The 22079-nt window shown below is 34.8% G+C and overlaps 1 protein-coding gene across 2 annotated transcripts in view; it reads right to left on the bottom strand.

Annotated features, from left to right (window-relative positions):
- The window catches only part of LRP1B (LDL receptor related protein 1B), a 1832840-nt gene that overhangs the window by 734590 nt on the left and 1076171 nt on the right, over positions 1-22079 (bottom strand). For both annotated transcript variants that reach the window (XR_013447098.1, XM_078070743.1), the window contains exons 12-13: positions 7058-7238; positions 953-1172 (exon numbers count right to left, since the gene is read on the bottom strand). Coding sequence is in view for 1 of the 2 variants with exons in the window: in XM_078070743.1 (XP_077926869.1) it covers positions 953-1172; positions 7058-7238 (401 nt within the window). In the remaining variant the exon portion in view is untranslated. The remainder of the gene's footprint in view (positions 1-952; positions 1173-7057; positions 7239-22079) is intronic.

Below are 22079 nucleotides of genomic sequence, written 5' to 3' on the forward strand. Positions count from 1 at the left end.
GCCACCCAGGTGCCCCATATCAAAAGCCTTAAAGGAATCATACACATTTATTTGGCACCTGTTAAATATGTGACATTAGGTTAAATGCCAATCAATTTTACTATTGGGGGAAAGATATTAAAAGCATGGTTAGAGTCAACCAATGATTGAAGTAGTCTTAACTTCCTACTGTACTGTTTATTTCTCAAACAGAATTCATAATGAGTAAGCTTGGCCAACTGTGCAGTCTTTCTTTCCAAAAAGAAGGAGTATAGTATCAATGGAAGCATTTTGATAATTTCTAACATTCCATTTTCTATTACTTAACTAAACAGTTGAAGTCAGTTCATAAAGTTATATGCACTCAGGTTATTATAACATAAAATGTAGAGGTGATGTTTTGTTAACACGGCCTCTGTTGGCACACAGTCAACTCCACCCTCCATTTTACTCAAGAATTTCAAAATCGTTTTGCAATGATCCTACCCAAAGAGGCAAGAGGAAGTTGATATTTATTCATAGCAATAGGCTTGAAGTCCAGTTCATTTTTGTGTTTCAATTCCACTGTCATGAAGTTCTTTATTTAAATAAATGCACTATAATTACTTTTTCATAATATATAGGTTAAATTTCACCTGCAAATATTAAAGATATTTGAATAGAGTTGGGTCGCTTGGTCATAGCAAACTCATAAATGATGGAGAAAAACTGCATTTTAAAACAGCTCTGATATCCTGAGAGCTTCTTTTTAAAATCCCACAAATCCTGGCATACCACAGTGAGCTGATCCCGGTCTCCCGGAGGCAAGGGCCAGCTGCACTTCTTAATGCTCAGCCTCCTTTAGCCACCCCACAGAGACTACTGGCAGCCACCTCAGAGGGGTAAAAATAAACTTGAAAGTATTTCTAACACAACACAACAACACTCTGTGAAGAAGCCTGTGAGTTAAAAAACAGCAGTATTTGTCTTTTACCTTCCTGTGAGTTCCATTCAAAAACACTTTTTCAATATGATCATAATAGGCGTCACACCAGTATAATGTGTTGGTGTGAAAGTCCAGAGTTAAACCGTTTGGCCACAGCATCTTTGAAGTCACAAAAATCTGCCGATTGAAGCCATCCATCCAGGCCTTCTCGATCCTTCCCACGCTGTCATCTATTTCATCTTCCTCCCAGTCTGTCCAATACATCCAACTAAGGCGTTACAAACAAGAGCGCAGACGTGTTATTTCAACCAGCCACCATACAGAGGGATGCTTCTTTTGATTGGGCACTGCTCTAAAATCTAATTACATTCTGATTTCTCCTCCTATCTAAATGCTCATCTGCCAAAGCGAGGGGGCATCTGTGGAGTCCTAGGGGGGAAGTACAGATGTGTTCAGTGAAGCCATCCATTCAGACACATTACGGAAAAACCACTACGGCACTTACTGGTTCCATTCGCTATTTAGCCTAACACTAAGTGCCAAATATTGATTTTCTCTGGGGTTGATACCAAGTTTGGAAAATGATTTTTGAGGCATTCCTGTTTTTAAATGTTGTCCACTTCAGAAAACATATAATCAATGATGTGATTGAAAAGCAGATTGACTGACCTGAGAACTCACCCCGCCGTTAATGATCTACTCTAGGCTTTATTTAATCTTCGATGAATTATTAGGTTTTAAGACAGGCAACTGAATTGTCTTTGTACTAAAGGGTATGGTCATACTGGGTTTATTTGTCCAAGTCTAATTTGTCTTCCTCATGCAAATTATCTATGCTTTATGGCTGCTTATTATTACCTCAAAACCCACAGAAGATGATTTAGCTGCACGTAAGTTTAATAACATCAGGTTGACTGACCTTGAGATTTTGAGGTTTAATTTCTATCTCAAACAAAAGCTTCTGCCTTTAAAAACAAGTCTTTTGTGTAAGCTCTAACAGTGGGAGACGGAGCCTTCAGCTAATGTTCCAATTCCCTCATGAATAATGTTAAAACCCTCCAAAAGTGTTGCTCTAGGGTCATGTGAAAGTTCTGGAGTTATTAATTAAAGTGTAGGTTTTAATTCAGTCACCTCATATACAACTTTATGAAGCTCTAAAGCTTTTCTACGCTGCTGATCTTAGAAATGCCCTTAGTAGATCCTTTGCCTCCCACATTTTGTGGACCCTAAAGAATTTCTGAGGTAATTTGGGAAAAATCTGTTTCCATGACTAAAAAAACCCTACTGCGATCTAAACAGGAAGATTTGGGACAACTGAGGATGTAACACACCATCCATTATTTTATGCCAGTTTAGCTTTTTAAAAATTCCCTTAACAGTTTAAAATTATGTTGATATGTCTTTTTAGACCTGAGGAAATATATGGGGATTGGTGAATTTTATTAAGTCAAATACATTCTTATCCTAGAAATAAACATGGAAATATGTTTATCTTGCATCCAGCATGTTCTTCAAGTGGTCTTAATTATTGGAACAAATTAGGAACAAACGGGATAGTCATTTCATTTCCTCTAGTCTTATGTTACTTAGATATAACTAGTTGACTTCAACTGTATAAATCAACTATATAAAAGAGAAATATACAACTTTTTATCTCTATTAATACTTCATGAAATCTTAAATATGGTTAGTCAATGCAGTTTTATTGTTGTTGCTAATTTACAACTTGTTAAAATTGCAATTATCTTCCCCTGTAGGTTTCTTTTAACCACAGTGACACTTTTTTTTTTTCTTCGATTCTCCAACCCAAATTGCATATACATGCAGACACATGCATAAGGGGTAATTGTGGTGAATCCAAGCATAATTTATATTGTTTTGCTATTTAAAGAAATCATTGTTTGTGATCTGATCCCTTTCTAAGATTATTTTTATTCAAACAGAATATAAGAAAAAATTTAAACAAGGGTGCCAATCTAACAGAGGCTAGGTATTAACAGAGGCTAGGTATGTGATTATCATCTTCCAATTTCATTATGTGATGAAAAGTTATATTGTGGAAGCCTTATAATCAATATGAAATGTGATGATTCCTAAACATAGAAAATAGGAAATATAACCTATAAAGTAAGTACAAACTAATATAAATCTTTTTATATGTGAGACTCAGGTATTCATTAAATAAATACTAAGTTAAGTGAGCCTTCTGCTAATATGGAAAGAAAAATTTCACCTCTATTTTTCAAGTCCTGTTCAAATACAATTATTGATGAAGTCTATTTCTACCCTTTCTGTCAAAATAAACTTTTTCCTTTATTTCCTAGCGACATTTCTTTCTAGTTTTTTAAATAATATTTATTGAATTTGTGCCTTGTATTATATTCAATGGTGTTACATGTCTGATGGTTTCGATCAAAAATTAAAATAATTAAGGGCAGGGATTATTTCTTACTTGTATTTGTACCCTATAGCACTAAGCTTGCTTTTGTTGATATTGATCGTACCCCCAAATTAAATTGTATTATGTGGTGGTCAATCCTAGACATATTGAAATCCTTAAGCACTTCTCTGCCATGAAAATAACATACATTTTATTGTTAAAAAAACTCGATTTAGTGCTAACATAAGAGCTATGTTAACTAAAGGGTGTGGCACTATTAATTGAGGTAGGGATAGTGGAGATCATGTTTGGGGGAAATATGCACTCAGCTTTGGGCATGTTTACTACAGATGATATTTTGAGAAGTCAGAACTGGAGACGCAGGTTTCTAAGTTACTAATATAAATTATGAAGTGAGAAATTATTGGAAAGGAGGGAATTCATCTGTATCTATCAGCTTGAGAAATAGTGCCATCATGACCAAGTCCCCCTACAGCTTTATCCCCATTTCTACAACTGTTAAGGCCTGCCGATTCCATTCTTTCAATCCCCACTTTTCTGTTCCTATTATAAATGCTATAGTCTGTCTTTTATCCCTTTTCAAAGGGATCTTCTAACAGATTGTTCCCATACAACTATCATATTTCTATGACTTGTCTTCCTAAGTCATGAATTGAAAAATGTGACTTTTATTCTCAAAACCTTCCAATTACTGTCATCAGAAAAAAAAAAAAAAAATCCCGTCTTTTAATCCCAACATCGAAGACTTCTGCATATTTCTAGTTTCATCTCCTACTATGTTTCTTCACATGCCCTCTGCTCTAGCCTTAGTGAACTCATCTCATCTCAAAACTGCTATTAACATCCCTGCCTCTAAACACATACTTATAATGTCTAGTCAGAGTACAGTGACTAACCTTATGACTGCACATCCTAAGCCCCAGAGACCAAATCTACTCATTTGGAAATCCTTTTCATTCTCTAAAGCTTAATTCTGAATTGAAAAGCCACAATGATTTTCTGAAGAGCATTATTTCATTCTATTTTATTTGATAGGTAATTTGTGTGTGTACGTGTGTGCACACTAAGCACACCAGATTATAAACTCCTTGAGGGCAATTACTGTCTTACTAATTTCTATTGTTCTATATGGTAGTTAATCAAGAATATGTTTTAATAAAGAAATAAATCAACAAATTCTTTACTGATTTTGTAATTGTTTATGAAACTTTGGATAAAGCATATCTCTGAAATGAGTAATTTTTATTAATTGGCTATTTTAGTAGAAAAACCCTGTAATTCTCTCTTCCTGTATACAGCTACAAATAGGTATTATTGTAGGAAAAAATGTAAATAAATCAAGTTTCTTTTTTTTAATATTTTGCGCAAAGTTATATTGTGCTTATTTTAAATGGACTTTTCCAAACTAAAGTTTCTTCTTCTTTTTTAAAAACTATATTATGGTCAAACAATTATTTGGACAACTAAATTCACATGATTCCACTTCTTTCTTCCAATCCATTCTCCACAGAACAGGTTAGATTTTTTAAAATTCTTACTTCCCTATTTTATCCTTGCACTGAAGACAAAGTACAAAGCTCTCATCCTGGCAGACAAGGTCCTGCTTCCTTTCCCACTGCATCTTCATCACTTCTGCCCTTGCTATCAACAGTCCAGCTCCACTGTCCTCATCTCGGTTCCTCTGATAGTCAAGCTTTTACCCAATTTAAGATCTTCAAATGTATGATTTTCTTGATCTGAAGTACTCCTTCCCTCACTCTCCATTGCTGATTCCTTTTCTATGTTAAGTCTTGGTCTGAATGATACCTCCTTGGAGAGGCCTTTCAGCAAACCTATTAAAATCCGTCTACCTGTTAGTCTCCATTATGTCATCCTGTTTGTTCTCCTCCTTCATTCTGGTCTGTAGAAATTACATTAGTTGCTTATTTGGTACTTATTTCTTGTTCTATCTGCCTATCCTGCACCTTGCAGATAACAGAAGATGCTTCACAAGGTTTAAGGCTATGCCTGTTTTGTTAACTACTGTATACCTAGTGCAGAATTCTGGATATGGAATATTGCTAGGAAAAATTTGTGTGTATGAAAATATATATATGTGTGTGTGTGTGTGTATGTATGTGTATGCAAATAAATATATGTGTATGTATGTGTATATATATTCATATATATGTGAATGTTTTTCAGGTGTGTTTTTCAGGTTGGTGCATACTAGAAAATAGAAAATGTCTAGTGGAAAAGATTTAAGATTCTTTATAGCAACAGAGGCAAATACAGGGTCAGCTAGTAGATATTACAGAGATGCAGATATTGCCTTAATGAAAAGGAAAAAAAAGTCAATTAAAATCGTCCCCAAATACTATAAACTATGTAAATGTTATAGGTTTCAAATCCAAGTTGGATGCCTGCCTATTAGGGAAGTGTTGAAGGGGATTCTTGAATTTGAATAGAGAGATGGGATTAATGGCCTCTAAATTTCCTTCTAAATCATATGATTCTATGACCTCCATATATTTCTCTAACAGAATACTGAGAAGGAAGATGCTGTTTTAAGATATCTTGCTTCAAGTAGATTTAGACAGTGTGTAATAAATTGTTTCTCTTAAAATTAAGATCGCCTTGATTTAAATTTAGGTCAGATAGATGATTTGGCTTAAAAGTCCAGGAATAAGACAGATAATTATGGAATCCACACATAAAATCACTGAAATTACTTTATAATTATGTCTTATAAAAACACATACGATGAGTTCATCCACTGCTTAAATGTCAGCCCAGGAAGAAGTACCTTAATTGTATTTGTTTTGAGCTATTTTCAAGACAAACAATTCTAGGAACTACAGTCTGGTGATCTCAGTTTATTAGGAAGCTATACACTTCCTCTGCAAAGGAGTATTTTTCTATGTGTGTAGTAAGGAATAAAGAATATTTGTTTTGTGATGCTATTTTGAAACAGTGCAATATAAGACATGGGAGGGATAAACATCACATATAACAACTGTACATTTAAAATATGTAATTCATTCATTTACTTCTGACGTTCTGTTAGGAATGGTCACATTCTCCAATATTTCTATATGCACAGTGTTGTTTGTATTCAGGTAATAGGAAAAATATATTCCTGAGAATTGCACAAATTATTCCATCCTAAAACAAATAGCACAACCAACCTTGACTAGTAAAAAGTAGTGGAGTATAGTGGCTCTGAGTAAATTCTTGGAGACAGACTGCTGGGGTTTAAATATCTACTTGGTCACTTAATAATTTAATGCTTTTTTTGTAAATCAGTTATAAATTTCTCCTTTGTAAGACAAAGATGAGAATAGCAACTAGTTCAAAAGATTATTGTGAGGATTAGTGAACCCATTTAACAAAATGCCTGGCCCACAGTAAATGTACAAAAAAAAAAATCTTTTCTATTTTCTGAATACATTAAATTTTAATACCCTTTAAAAAATAAATTGATTAATTATCTCAATTGATTATTTATCTTGGTGTTAGGCAGTCTAAAATGGAGAATTATGGTCCTTGTCTGAGTAAATCAAGTAAACATATCCTTTATACAAATAATCTGTTTATTTCAGGTAAGTGTATTTTGACACGTTTATTTAGCACATTTTCTACAAGAGAAAATCATTAAATGAGTAATTTTCCCATTCAGGCCACTCATGTGTGAATTTAAATCAAACTTGCTACTACTAAATATACAAAAAAATAATATTTTCCTCGTATCAAGCTGATAAAATATAACATACCCATTAACAGGATCCACCACAATCCCTCTGGGATGGGACATTTCTCCTTCTAAAAGAGTCTTCCGACTCTGAGAAGCTTTTTCCAGCCTGGCCACATTAATGGTCTTCCTATGACCATCATTTGTCCAGTAAAGGTTATTTCCAATCCAGTCCACAGCAATGCCTTCCACATTATCAAGATCTGCAAAAAAAAAAAAAAAAACAAGAGAGCAACACATTTTACAATAGTGCACACTGCTTATGTTTTAGTTAAGAAATGTTTAATTCAAAAAGGAATGAATTCTGATTCATGGGTTCTTTATAGTTTGATTTTGGAAAATATCATTCCATAGCATATTTTTCAATTTTATTTTGAATGCCATTTTATGTGAATGACAGGCCCTCTCTCGGTATATTTTAAATGAAACAGTGATTTGCAGGAAAACAGGAAAATATACGGGATGGCACAGCAAAGGGAGAAAGTTCCCAGAACATAAATATAGTGATACAGACTGTTTAGAAAAAAAAAAAAAAATCGAGTAGTATGAACAAGTACTATGTTCAAAAAGTAAGCATATTGAAACTTGCAATATATAATCTGAGTAATCAAAATAATAGGAATGCCCTCTTGCTAAGAGATGACCAGGTCCAGCAGAAGCACACCTTTGAAAGCCCCGAACAGGTTTTCATGATGGAACTGCATGAACAGTGAATCCCAAAGAAACACTGAAATAATTCTCTATATTCTAGACTTATTTTTTTAAGATTTTATTTATTTGATGGGAGCGGGGAGGGAGACAGCACAAGCATGGGGAGGGGCAGAGGCAGAAGCAGGCTCCCTACTGAGCAGGGAGCCCATTGACAACGTGAGGCTTGATCCCAGGACCCCAGGATCATGACCTGAGCCGAAGGCAGACGCTTAACTGACTGAGCAACTCAGGTGCCCCATTCTAGACTTATTTTTAAAAGGACACTATTCAGACTTCTGTAAGATACAGGCAGTGGTAATTCAAAGGAATATTATAAATACATAATCTTATATGAGTCCAACTAAATCAAACCCTTTACTGAAAGGAAAATGCCAACACTTTAAAGTGAAGGGTTATCGTCTATTATCACACAAGAAGTGGTAGAATTGGAACAAAAATCCAAGTCAGATGATCCCCAGTGTAGAGATCTTTAAAACTGCACTATTCCTGGGGTGAGTCTGCTCTCACTTTTTGCCATTTGATGAACAACCTTCCAAACTGTCTACAACATCATAAAGGCAGTTCCATTTCTCTGCTGCACAAGAAATTACTGTGAACTCCTTTTCTTCTCTCAAAACCAAGGGAGCCTTTGTCTCTTTTCCTCCCAGGGATGAGGTAGAGAACTGGAGCTTACTGGACAAAGCACTAGGGACAGAAGTGCTGATTGACACGCTACGGGCACATCTCCCTGATATTCCCTCATATGCACATGTAATAAATATTTATTATTATCCTGTTTTTTAATCATGACCCTTCTGGCCTTGGAGGAAAATAAAATTTTCTTTGGTGACCCTTCTGCTCATCAGCATGTGCCCTGACTCAGGGTGACTAATACAACATGTGATTTGATCTAACTGAAAATCCCATTATAGTGAATCAGATATGTTCTCAATTTCACTAAGCTATCTGCTTCATTACCATCCCGTATGAGTCATTTTCACAGGTTAATTGTGTCTATGCTTAGAAAAAAAGTTTAATTTTGTCTTTACTTTATTGACACTTAATTTTACTGAGCACTTTCCTGCTCTGGCATAATGGAAAAATAAAAGCTGTTTACTCTTTTCCTTTATATTTATTAATAGTCTGTGGCTGATTTTTATCTCGTTAGTCGGTTTTCAAAAATTGTATTACATTTGAAATCTACTCCAGCAAGAACACTTCCATCTTCAATAGCCCTCTTATTTTTATAACTTTTCCTGTTGACATCTAACTTGACACTTTTTATTTATTTTTCATATGAAGCAGTTGCAATACTATGTGGATTGAAATTTTATTTTTGACACTTGGGTAAGCAACTCAGTTACTTTGATCTTTAATTTCTCCACTCATCAAGTGAAAATAATCATAGCACCTACATTACAAGGTGATAACAAGGGGTAACTTAGCTACTGCATGGAAAGCACTTAGCATACTGCCTACAATATTGTCAATTCCCAAAATATGTTAGCTTTTACTAATTTATCAGGATAAAAAAATTCTCTATATGCCCTGGATCTTTGCCTTATGAGTGTTACTTGATAGAAATATTCCTCATAATTTTCTCTCTGAAAATGATTATTTAATAACACTTCCTTGCATTTTGACCAGTGGCCCAACTTCGCCTAGAAATAGTATATGCAGAGTTGGTTGTGAATAACTAGTAAGTAAGAGTGAAGTGGAATTGAATTCCAAAATTGGGAGGATTCTGTCCCTAATTAAATTGGTTGCTTTTTCTTTGAAAAATGAAATGCTTGAACAGCATAAAGGAGTGATCAGGATCACAAGTTCTGAATTACAAGGCCTAGGCTCTGCCACTCACCGTATCTCTGAGTGAATTCACTTAACCTTCCTACTCTTCAATTTCCTAATCTTTAAAATGGGTGTAATGATAGTGTTTAACTCTTAGGATTGGCTTAGGATATATGCAAAATCCTTAAAATAATGATTGGCACATGGTAAATGTTACATAAATATTGTTATTAATATTATTACTAATAATATCATTATCATTATAATTTTCCCTTTAGCTATCTATCTAGTCTATTAAGATAGCAATGAAACAATTAGCTTAGTGGTTCTTTTTAAAGATTTGTTTATTTATTTGAGAGAGAGAGCAAGAGTAGGGGAGAGGCGCAGAGTGCGAGGAAGACAGAAAATCTCAAGCAGACTTCTGTTTAGTACTGAGCCCCAAACAGGGCTCAACCTCACAACCCTGAGATCATGACCTGAGCCAAAATCAAGACTCGGACTCTTAACCGACTGAGCCACTCAGACACCCTGGCCTAGTATTTTTTAGCTGTGTGTGTGTGTGTGTGTTTTGTTTGTTTGTTTGTTTGTTTTCCATTGTGGGAAGAATGAGGCTGAATACAATTCTAAAATAAAGAAACTCATAAAACAGTCTATGTGCAAATCGGAACTCTTTCTAGGCTATCTTTAATAAAGTATGGAGAGATTTCTTCTCTTGTAGGACAAAGACTGAACAACTAGTGAATCCCTTTTTCAACAACTATACATTGATAAAGAAAGTATTCTGACTTCGTACCATTCGGTACCTGCCTTTAATGAGCCAATGACTGATGGAACACTAAAGCAATGACATAGGACACTGGTTTTATGTAAATTTGATTTTTTATTGAAGAGTTTGGTTGGAGCCTACCTGCAATGGACTATTAGGAACTCTATGACCAAAATCCTTCAAACAGGTGATCAGGACATATGAAAGTTGTCATTCAAATTTCAAACAAACATAGATGACTACAGAGATATGAGTTACCAGCTTGAGAAAACACATGACTTCAAATATAAGAAAGGTGTTTGATAAAGTTGGTGAAACTTGATAGAGTAGATTGCTTTGATATCTTTGGGTAGAGTTCAAGTATTCTACATTCCAAAATCAACATTCACTACTATATTATTATTATTATTATTATTATTATTATTATATAACTAATAGCAAACAAAGATTATAAATGTGTATTTTTTAATCTGGCAAAATTGCCCTTAAGTTTAACAAAATACTCATTTTCATTTATCAATAGGGAAGGACTCTCAACATGTTTGTAACTCCTTCAAAAAAAAAAGAAAGAAAGAAAAAGAGAAAGAGAGAAATTCCAGTAGATAATGTTTTCTTATAATTTTTAATTAACATATTTACAAGTTCCATTCTAAGTGAGAATTGAGACAGTTATCTATATACTTCAGATTAAAAACAGACTTTTTAATGCACTCTGTGAATGCATACTGTTTTGATTAACATACTATTTTGGCTCAAATTATTAAACTTTCCATCATTTTTCCTTTGTAAATACTGTTCTGGTATTTTAAGAATAACTTTTAGGGGCGCCTGGGTGGCTCAGTTGGTTGGGCGGCTGCCTTCAGCTCAGGTCATGATCCTGGAGTCCCGGGATCCAGTCCCGCATCAGGCTCCCTGCTCAGCGGGGAGTCTGCTTCTCCCTCTGATCCTCCCCCTCTCATGCTCTCTGTCTCCCATTCTCTCTCTCAGATAAATAAATAAAATCTTTAAAAAATAAAAAGAATAACTTTTATAAATGGACCTAATATATGAGTGGTATGCTAAAACACACACACACACATATCATCAAAAGCTAGACTTTTCACTTAAGTGAAAAATTCTTGAAGATAGCAATTCGTTATAGGTGATATCTATCATTTAGGAAATGAGGATGAATAAGAGATAATACAATTTATGTAAATTTATGTAAATTAAAGAGAAGAATTATGTGGATTTAAAAGAAATAAGTAATTAGAAAAGTTATCTAAATTAATTTAATACCTAGACTAGATAAAATAAGCATTTTAAAAAGAGTAAAGAAAAACATACTTCTAAAACATCATTACAGGTCTGATTTGCATCATTACACATTTTATGGAACAGAAGAGGATTAAAGTTTTATATATTTAAAACAAAATTATTTACTTTAAAAAATGGGTCCCAGATTTGTTTTTTAAAAAAACGGCAAAAGTTTTAGTTTTATTAAGATGTATAGACTGGATCTCCAGAGTAATCCATAAGTCTTGATCCTTTATAAGAGACTCTGATTAACATAGTGAGGAATTAATTGGCATTATAAAAACACAATGCCTATGTTTTCCCAATGTATCCTTAAGGATTTTCTATCCTTAATGTGAACATTATTTTTCTGAGTTGGAATCAAGTATTACAAAAGAGTTTCCATGAGTGCAGAGGATGATCACATGCCTTAAATAGTATGCCAGGTAGACATGCTTAGGGCCAGAGATGCTTTACCTTGCCTCAAAGTCAGCACTTGGACAATTCAGAGTCAGAACTTGGACAGTTCTCCTGCCTCATATTCATGTAGTTCAATTAATCCAAATCCTCTTTGTGTATTTCAATGTGCCCTGAGGCATCACAGCTTATATGTATCTGACATGAGTGAATGAAGTTGATTTAATTAATAGTGTGGCAGTTAAGTTTGCCTGCTGAAATTCCTATCTCCTGAGGTTATAGGAATCTTTGGCCAGACTGAAGTCTTCTGTATTATCTGTCCCCCATGGCCAGCTGAGGCTGATGTTCTCATCCTCATTTTCATTCCAGGTCCTTCCTCAGATCAATTAATAGGTCCAAGAGGGTAAATACACAAGCTCCTCTCAATCAGAACAAAATACTTTGTTGTTGTATTCAAAGAGATGTGTAAAGTGCATATAGGGTTTTATTTTAAGATGAACAGACTATATTAAAACATAGTAGCTTCCTTTTATCATCACATTGTTAGTTTCAATTTGGGACGAGGGTGATACAGATTGTCTCTCTATCACATTCACATATTTCATCTTTGATGCAGTGATGAGCATACGTAAGATTATCACGGTAAGCATCATAGTTACCAATAAAGTAATCTAAAATGATAATTAAATGGACGGTTTCAAGAGTTGTTAAGAACTGAGTTTTTACCCTACTTTCAAGCTAACAACTTAGTCCATTACTGGTTCATTGATGATAGTGGAAGACACAAGACTTGTAAGTCAAATATAAAGGATTTTATTACTCATGGAATAGCAAGCAGTATGGTCTTCAGCAGAACTGATATCAGTTCCTTTTACTCCAAAGTCCCATGGGGATGACTGGGTTGGGCCATTATAGATGTATTCACAACCAGTGAGTTGTATTACAAAAAATAATTCTGAAGTTAGAAAACTCAAATCTTTTTATAAAGGGCAATAAACAAGGCTGCCCTTTACACTGTAGGTGTAAACTATCTCTTCTTCCAAGGCTCTTTCCTATACAAACATCCTTGAAAGAATACTTCAGACTAAAAGGCAATAATTGCCTCACTCCAAGACATGCAGAAATGTGAGTGATTCATGGAGAACTATCTCCCAAGAAAAGTCATAGAAGTCATAAATTGGTATTCTTTAATAAATGTACACAGATGAACAAACAAATTAGTGTGCAAATATGACTACAAATAATAATCATTTTTGGGTTCCAGGCTATTACTCTTATGGGAATTATTTATTGATTTATACTACCACATCTTGAAGCATTTTGTTCAGCTAGCCATGTGTAATAGTTAATTCTATGAGTCAATTTGGCTCGGCCAAGGTATACAGAGATCTGGTTAAACATAAGTCTGGATATTGCTGTGAAGGTATTTTTTAGGTGATATTAACATTTAAATCCATACACTTGGAGTAAAGCAGATTACCCTCCATAATATGGGTTAGTCTCATCCAGTTAGATGAAAGCTTTAAGAGAAAACAGACTAAAGTCCCCTGAGGAAGAGGGAATTGAGTTTCTAAACTATCTTCAGACTTGAGGTACAAAATCAACTTTTCCCTGAGTCTACAACTTGTCAGACTACCCTATAGATTTTTGACTTGCCATCCTCCACAGTTGTGCAAGCCAATTCTTCAAATTATCTCTCTCTCTCTTTATGCATACATCCTATTGGTTCTGTTTCTCTGAAGAACCTTATTACACCTGTGACCTGGAAATTATTTTGCTGAATGCTCTGAGCAGAAGAAAGATACTCTTCACATTCATTCTTTTCAGATGAAATTCTGGAAAGTACACACTATGGAGGACAGAGATGCTTCCAATTTAAGAATGCATTACAAACATGCAATGAGTATATAGCTCATTTTTATAATAGCCCACTATTAATTTTTAAGTAATATCAGAGTTATATTGTAAATATTTTTATATGTTTTTATCTTTTGTAAATTATGATATGTTGACATCTTTAAAAAAATTTCCAGCTAGAGTGAGATTACCTGTCCTCGGGATAGTCAATTCTTAGAGACAGCAAAGGACCCAGCCAGGAACATGCCTTTGACATACAAACTAACCAACCCATTTAGAAGAACTGATATTGTTAAAATGTCCATATTTCCCAAAGCAATCTACGGATTCAATGCAATCCCTATCAAAATATCAACAGCATTTTACACTTCACTAGAACAAATAATACTAAAATTTGTATGGAACCACCAAAGACCCCAAATAACTAAAGCAAACTTGAGAAAGGAAACAAAGCTGTAGTTATCACAATCCCAGATTTCAAGATATAGTAATTAAATGGTATGATACTGGCACAAAAACAGACATGTGAATCAATGGAACAGAATAGAGAGCCCAGGAATAAACCCACACTTATATCGTCAATACCCATTGAAGCAGGAAGAATGTATAATGGGGAAAAGACAGTCTCTTCAATAAATATTATGGGGAAAATTGGATAGCTACATGCAAAATAATTAAACTGGACCACTTTCTTATGTCATACACAAAGATAAATTCAAAATGGCTTAAAGACCTAAATGCGAGACATGAAACCATGAAACTCCTAGGAGAAAACAAAGTCAGTAATTTCTTTGACATGGGCCTTAGCAATATTTTTCTGGATTTGTTTCCTTAGACAAAAGAATCAAAAGCAAAACTAAACTACTGGGACTACCCCAAAATAAAAAGATTTTACACAACAAAGGAAACCATCAACAAAACAAAACAGCAACTTACTGATGAGAGAAGATATTCACAAATGATATACCTGATAAGGGGTTTGTATCCAAAATATGAAAAGAACTTTTACAACTCAACACCAAAGAAACCCCAAATAATCTGATTAAAAAATGGGTAGAGGACCTAAGTAGGCATTTTTCCAAAGAAGACATATAGATGACTAACAGACACATGAAAAGATAAAATAAAATATCACCTCATACCTGTCAGGATAGCTGGGATCAAAAAGACAAGAAACAAGTGTTGGAGAGAATATGGAGGAAAGGGAATCTTCATGTACTGTTGGTGGGAATGCAAACTGGTGCAGCCACTATAAAAAACAATATGGAGGGGCACCTGGGTGGCTCTGTTGATTCAGTGTCTGACTCTGGGTTTTGGCTCAGGTCATGATCTCAGGGTAGTGAGATTGAGCCCCTCACTGGGCTCTGCTCTCAATAGGGAATCTGCTTGAGATTCTCTCCTTCTTTCTCTCCCCCTGCTCATACTCTCTTTCTCTCTCTCTCAAATAAATAAATGAATCTTAAAAAAAAAAAAAAACAGATTGGAGGTATCTCAAAAAATTAAAAATAGAAATACCATATGATCCAGTAATTCTACTACTCGGTATTTATCCAAAGAAGACAAAGACACTAATTCAAAAATATATATGCACCCCTATGTTTATTGCAGCATTATTTACAATAGCAAAGATATGGAAGCAACTCATGTACATCAATAGATGAATGGATAAAAAAGATGAGATGCACACACACACACACACACACACATGGATATTACTCAGCCATAAAAAAGAATGAGATCTTACCATTGCAACATGAATGGACCTAGAGGATATTAAGCTAAGTGATATAAGTCAGAGAAAAACAAATATCACATGATTTCACTTATATATAGAAAAAAAAAAACCCATAAAAATGAAGAAAGAAGGAAGCCAACAAAACAGAAATAGACCCATAAATACAGAGAACAAACTGATGGTTGCCAAAGGGGAGGTGGGTGGGAGATGGGCAAAATGGATGAAGGGGAGCAAGAGATACAGGCTTCCAGTTATGTAATGAATGAGTCACAGGGATGAAAGGTACAAAATAGTCAATGATGATGTAATAGGGTTGTATGTTGACAGATAATAGCTCCACTTGTGGTGAACATAGCATAATATATAAAGTTGCCCAATCCCTACGTTGTACACCTGAAATTAATGTAACAGTGTGTTAACTATACTTCAATAAAAGAAAACAAAACAAACAAACAAAAATTAACCAATCCAGAGCCATACCTCTTCTATCTGGCCTGCAGCCCAGGAGGCAATTGTCCTCTGCTTTAAAATCATCCCCTGGCCGGATACCAGGCAACTATTACCCCCATCATTTAAAATCCAGTGGAATTATTCACACTTGCCAATTCTAAAGTGTTCATCCTACCCTGTTTTACCTTTCAGCCAGAAATGCCAATAAAGGCTGTTAGTTACGCTTTCCCCTCATTCCTGTCTTTGACCTTCCGACCACCACCCTGTTGTCTTTCCTACGTGGCCCTGTGTGTTGTGCTGTGCTTTCTATCTCTCAGACGGGTGAATATCATCAGCTTTGTTTTCCTGAGCCTCTCCTCGGTCTCCTGTCGTAGCTGCACCTGACTAACCATCTCATGAAAGAATACAAAATATGCATCCTCATTGTGAATGGGGAGAGAGAAAGTAATTTCCATGATGCCCTTTTACCAACCAATTCTGCCTACTTACCAAGAGAGAACAGAGCAAAAATTGCTTTAACTTCTGAACACAAAATAAAACAGCTATTCTTGAATATTCCTTTTACTCCCATGAAGTAAGTTATAATTTACGAAAATAAAACATTTTGGAACTTATTGCATTAACACTAAATTACTCAATCTCTTTCATAGTAGATGAAAAGGCAACTACATTAGAAGTTGCTTGAGCAATTTAATTTCATAGAAAGTGACTTTTTTATTAGTTATGTTTTCTAATATGTTTCATAGTTTTGAATTTGGTCATTTAAACATTCAAATAGTTGTACCACTTCAATTGATACTTTTCACAGAACTTTTAAAAGAAAACAAAGTAGCTCACACTTTGCTTAGGCATCATGCTTTAGGGAAAGATACTGATCATTAAATTCCAAGTAAAGCCAGAGGCCTTAAGTCTTCATTATATTTATAATTACCATGACAAAAAAAAAATGTGTGACATCCCCCTGGAATTTACCTTATCATCCTAAATTAAACCAAAATATACTTGTTTCAGACCCACATTAATACCCACAGGGAAAACAAAATAGGCAAAATACATGTGGGAGTAATAGGTAAATGAGAAAAAGGAAGTCCTTAAAAATTTACCTTGCAAAAATCCTTCTATAAATATCTAAGTAAACACACATAGTAACAACCCTCAATGGTCCACAGGTAGCCTTACAAAACTGAAGCAGTGAGTCAGGGAAAAATGTAATAATAAAATAGGCAGGAAACTAGTTATAAAGTCAGTATTTTAGAGATAAAATGAAGCTAAAGAATCATATAGTTCAATGTCTACCCATTGTATAAATAATGAAACAAAGCCCCAGAAAAGTAAACTGATTCACAAGGACCCCATTAAGTTAGTAGTCAAATCAACTACTTTATGTTAAAGTTTGATCTCCAGAATTGTAAAGAAAAATTGTAAATCGAAGCAAGAGTCCAAGAAAGTTAATATCAGCAATGATTCATTAAGAAAAAAAAAAGTGAGACATAAAGGGGAAGGGAGTGGAGACAGAGTAAGGTCACTGAAGGGAAGGATGTTTTACCAACTTTCCAATAAAAATCATTATTCTCAATAAACTATCACTTTATTTTCTTTCCAAAATATACTTGATGGCCCACAATGTAGAGAATAAACAAATGTGCATATCAAGGGAAGTCAAATATTAAAATAAAAAAAAAAACTGAGGTGCTCTTATTGGGTACATAAGAATGAGAAGATGTAAGTACTAAATTCATTACAGAAAAGCTGGTGGAATTTGGTTAAGCTCTTTAGTTAATAGTATTGTATCGGAATTACTTTTCTGGTTTTGGTAACTTTAGGACTGTTATGAAAGATGTTACTACCAGGGGAAAGTGTGAGGAATACATGGAAGGAAGCTGCACCATTTGGCAATTTTCTACCAAACTAAATAAAAGTAGGTCATTAATTACTTTTTAAATTACTTTTATAATGTAATAAAATAAAAAAAAGAATGGTTTTAGAAATGCATTAGTGTTGATATACAGCAGCTGTCAAAAGCTAGATGTAGAGAGTCTGTAGAAAAAAGGAGATAGTCAAAACTGATATCAATGCTGTGTTTTGTGACAATTTTGGTGTAGTAAGTTAAGTGAATCCATACAATTCCGCAACAAAACCATAAAGGAAATTTGTGCAGAATAATTTACATATGTAAGTATATAGTAGGAAACCATTCAAGGTAGGTATGCAACTATGCAAAAAATATATTAATAAAGCTGTGCAGGAAAATGAGATGCTGATGTAGAGAGCCCAAGAAAGTATGGCAAGATGAAGATATCTCATGTGTACCCATTAAAAATCACAATGAATTTTTTTCATTGATAATGTTGCCAAAGTTCAAATGAATCATGAGAATATGTACAATTTTACAAGATTCCTAAAGAATCATCAAGGAAGCTCATTCTAAGACCAATTTTAGTAAATACCAAAATAACTTCAAATAATAGTGATGAAAATAAGTAATGATGTATCTTATTGTTCCTTATTTTAGAACAAAAAAGAATCACTGTTCAATCATTCTTAGTTCTGCTTAATCACTTTAGTTACTATTTTAAAAGTAAAAGTGATGACAGCCAAAGTAAAGAACCTATTCAATGAATGTTTGTTGCATAGCTACCATACCTCCAGGCACTGTTCTAGACCCTAAGGATCTGTCAATGAGTGAAACTAAAACTTCTGACATCTTGAAGCTTACATTATAATGTAATGTTAGTTTCACTCACTGACAGATCCTATTCACTGAATAGGTTCTTTACTTTGGCTGTCATTACTTTTAAAATGTATCATGTGATCTCACTGATATGAGAAATTCTTAATCTCAGGGAACAAACTGAGGGTTGCTGGAGTGGTGGGGGGTGGGAGGGATGGGGTGGCTGGGTGATAGACACTGGGGAGGGTATGTGCTATGGTGAGCGCTGTGAATTGTGTAAGACTGTTGAATCACAGACCTGTACCTCTGAAACGAATAATACATTATATGTTAAAAAAAAAAAGAAGAAGAAGAAGATAGTAAGAAGAGAAAAATGAAGGGGGTGGGAATCAGAGGGGGAGACGAACCATGAGAAACTATGGACTCTGAGAAACAAACTGAGGGTTCTAGAGGGGAGGGGGGTGAGGGGAGGGGTTAGCCTGGTGATGGGTATTAAAGAGGGCACGTATTGAATGGAGCACCAGGTGTTATACGCAAACAATGAATCATGGAACACTATATCAAAAACTAATGAAGTATGGTGATTAACATAACATAATAAAATTAAATTAAAAAAAAAAGAATAAATACTAAAGAGTAAAAGTAACCAGAGAAAAGGGATAAAGGAATCCCTTTGGGCCAGAAAAATGTACAGATATATGGTTTTAGATGTCAGGAAGGGCTAATTGAGGAGGTAGTCTATAAGCAGAGACCTTTAAGGGGTAAAGTAGAGAGGCATGGGCACATCTGGTGGACCAGCATTCCAAACACAAGAAACAACACATGTAAATGCCCTAAGGTGGGACCATGCCCACGGTGTTCAGGAGATGACAAAAAGAATATTAGAAAGGAATCACAGGGATATTATGGGTTATGTAGCAGAAAAACAAATGAACAGTATATTTTTTTCTCTAAATTTACAAGTCCTTATGTGGAAGATTCTTGAGGTGGTTCTATGTAAAATCCTCAAGAACAACAGAGATGAATGAGTCTTCATTATGACTTGTGCTTATTTCCAGCATCTTATTTGTGAGTATTGGGAGAGGCAGTCCCCGATGGACCTTCAGCGTCCCTGAACCTCCTTGCTGAGTGTGCTGAACTTTAAGGCTTATCTGTCTTCTGATACTGAACAATTTCTAAAGCTAGTCACATGGGCAACTAAATCAAGAAAAGCACATGGCGATAACTGTGTAATTGTTTACTCCACAAGGGGGTACTTGCTGTTTGGCACAAAGTTGGCTCTTTGCTCTAAAGGTACTGATCCCTAGGCCATGGGATTCTCAGCTATAGCACAATTCCCTGCTTGCTCAGCATCCATGTAGACCCATGACATCACCCCATGAGACCAGGGACAGGGACCAGCATCACTATGCTTACACTCATGCTATTTGCTGTGCTGTGAGTGATAAACTATCTGGAGTCTCATATTCTCACTTTCTACTTTTGACACCTATGCAGTGGTGCCAGGGTGACTCCCTGCCATCCTCCATGACAGGGTTTCTCAACATTGGCACTACTGGCATTTTGGACATGATTCTTTGTCAGACGGGACTCTTCTGTGCATTGCACAATGTTTAGCACACTAGCCTCTCTGTACTAGATGCCAATATCATCTCCCTCCCCAGTTGTGACAACCAATAATGATTCCGGAAATTACCAAATGTCCTGTGGAAGACAAAATTACCCTTGCTCTATGAGATTGAAGTTCTACCTTTATTTTTATTTTTTAAAATATTTTATTTATTTATTTGAGAGAGAGAGAGAGAGAACACGAGCTGCCGGGGGTGGGGGTGGGGGGCAGAGGGAGAGGGAGAAGCACACTCCCTACTGAGCAAGGAGCCAGATACAGGCCAATCCCAGGACCCTGAGATCATGACCCAAGCGGTAGGCAGACGCTTAACCAACCGACTGAGGCACCCAGGCGCCCCGAAGTTCTACCTTTAAAGTAAGTGATATTCCTCAAACTCCTTTTAGTCCATTTTAATTTTCTAAATATGAATTTTCTTATCATCAAATAAAGAGTTCTTTGTAATTTTTTTTGGCAAAATTGAATAAGAATAGTAAATTAGGTATCTATACCTAGTAGAGTACAGCTGTACTACTAGTTTGTAGTAAATATAAACTACCATGCTTTTTTCAAATATGCAGTCTCAAAGTGGATTAAATTTCATTGAAATTCCATATATCTAAAATACTTTAAAAAGAGAAACGTTAAATGTTCCATACTAATTATTGTGATAAATATTTGGAAGTGTTTGTTTCAGAATGATATATTTTTCATGTATATCTCTGGATATCTTTTTTTTAATCTCTAAAAAGGGTATTTTTTTAACCTGAAATAATAGTAAGCTAAATTTTACAATTTTAAATTTCTCTTTTGGGGACAAATTACAAATACCTCAAATGGCTAAAACATCAAGGTAACTGTTTCTGATTCGAAATGTGTACATTCTTCTTTGATGTACAATCAAGGTTTATGAAAGCTCATTGTAGTAACAGAGATAAAAGTGCTAATTCTGATGCCAGGAATGCACTGCTATCCTTAGGAGGCAGATGTGTATGAACCAAAGAAGAAAACAGATGTGTATTAATATATTTCATATAGTTATCAGACCGTCTCCACACATTAAATATGCTAATATCACTACAATATATTCATGCAAGTTATCTAAATATTGCACATTACACTAGATGACAGCTAATTTGTTGTTTTATATCTGAAAAACTCAGAGCCAAAATGTATATTTTGATGAGAACTTTGGTTCTTTCCAATTGCATAGGAATAGTGAGGAAAAATAAAAGTTAATAGATACAGAGAAAATAGTTGGTAGGTGTTTAAGGAAGGTCTGAAGTAGTCATCATTCCTTTTTCTTTCTTTCTTTCTTTCTTTCTTTCTTTCTTTCTTTCTTTCTTTTTTTTTTTTTTTGTGAGGGGGTAGAGAAGCAAAAGGCATAAGGGCACATAATGTAGTTTTCTAGTCTAGTTGTGAGTCTAGAATAAACCTGGTCTGTGATAAAGAGATACCACATGCTAGTTTGCCATTGCAAATCTGGAAATAAATGTAACTTCTGTTAAATGATTTTGTTAAAATATTTTGAAGAGTTTAGGGTTATATTTTTCCTTCTCTTAGTCATATATGAAACCTGTGTTTTCAAGTTATTTTCCAATATATTGTTTCCAAGACCTTGTCTTGGTCACTGGTGTATCTCCAGGACTTAGAGCATCACCTATCTATAACATGATCTCAATAAATATTGGTTGTCTGGGAGAATATATAAATGAATGGCTCACCATCATCTCATGAATAATTTCAGTTTTTCTTCCAATGATATGCAATTCCTTCATAATTATCTGTC

This window comes from Halichoerus grypus, chromosome 4 (genome assembly GCF_964656455.1).
Source record: "Halichoerus grypus chromosome 4, mHalGry1.hap1.1, whole genome shotgun sequence".
In the NCBI taxonomy this organism is placed as follows: domain Eukaryota; kingdom Metazoa; phylum Chordata; class Mammalia; order Carnivora; family Phocidae; genus Halichoerus; species Halichoerus grypus.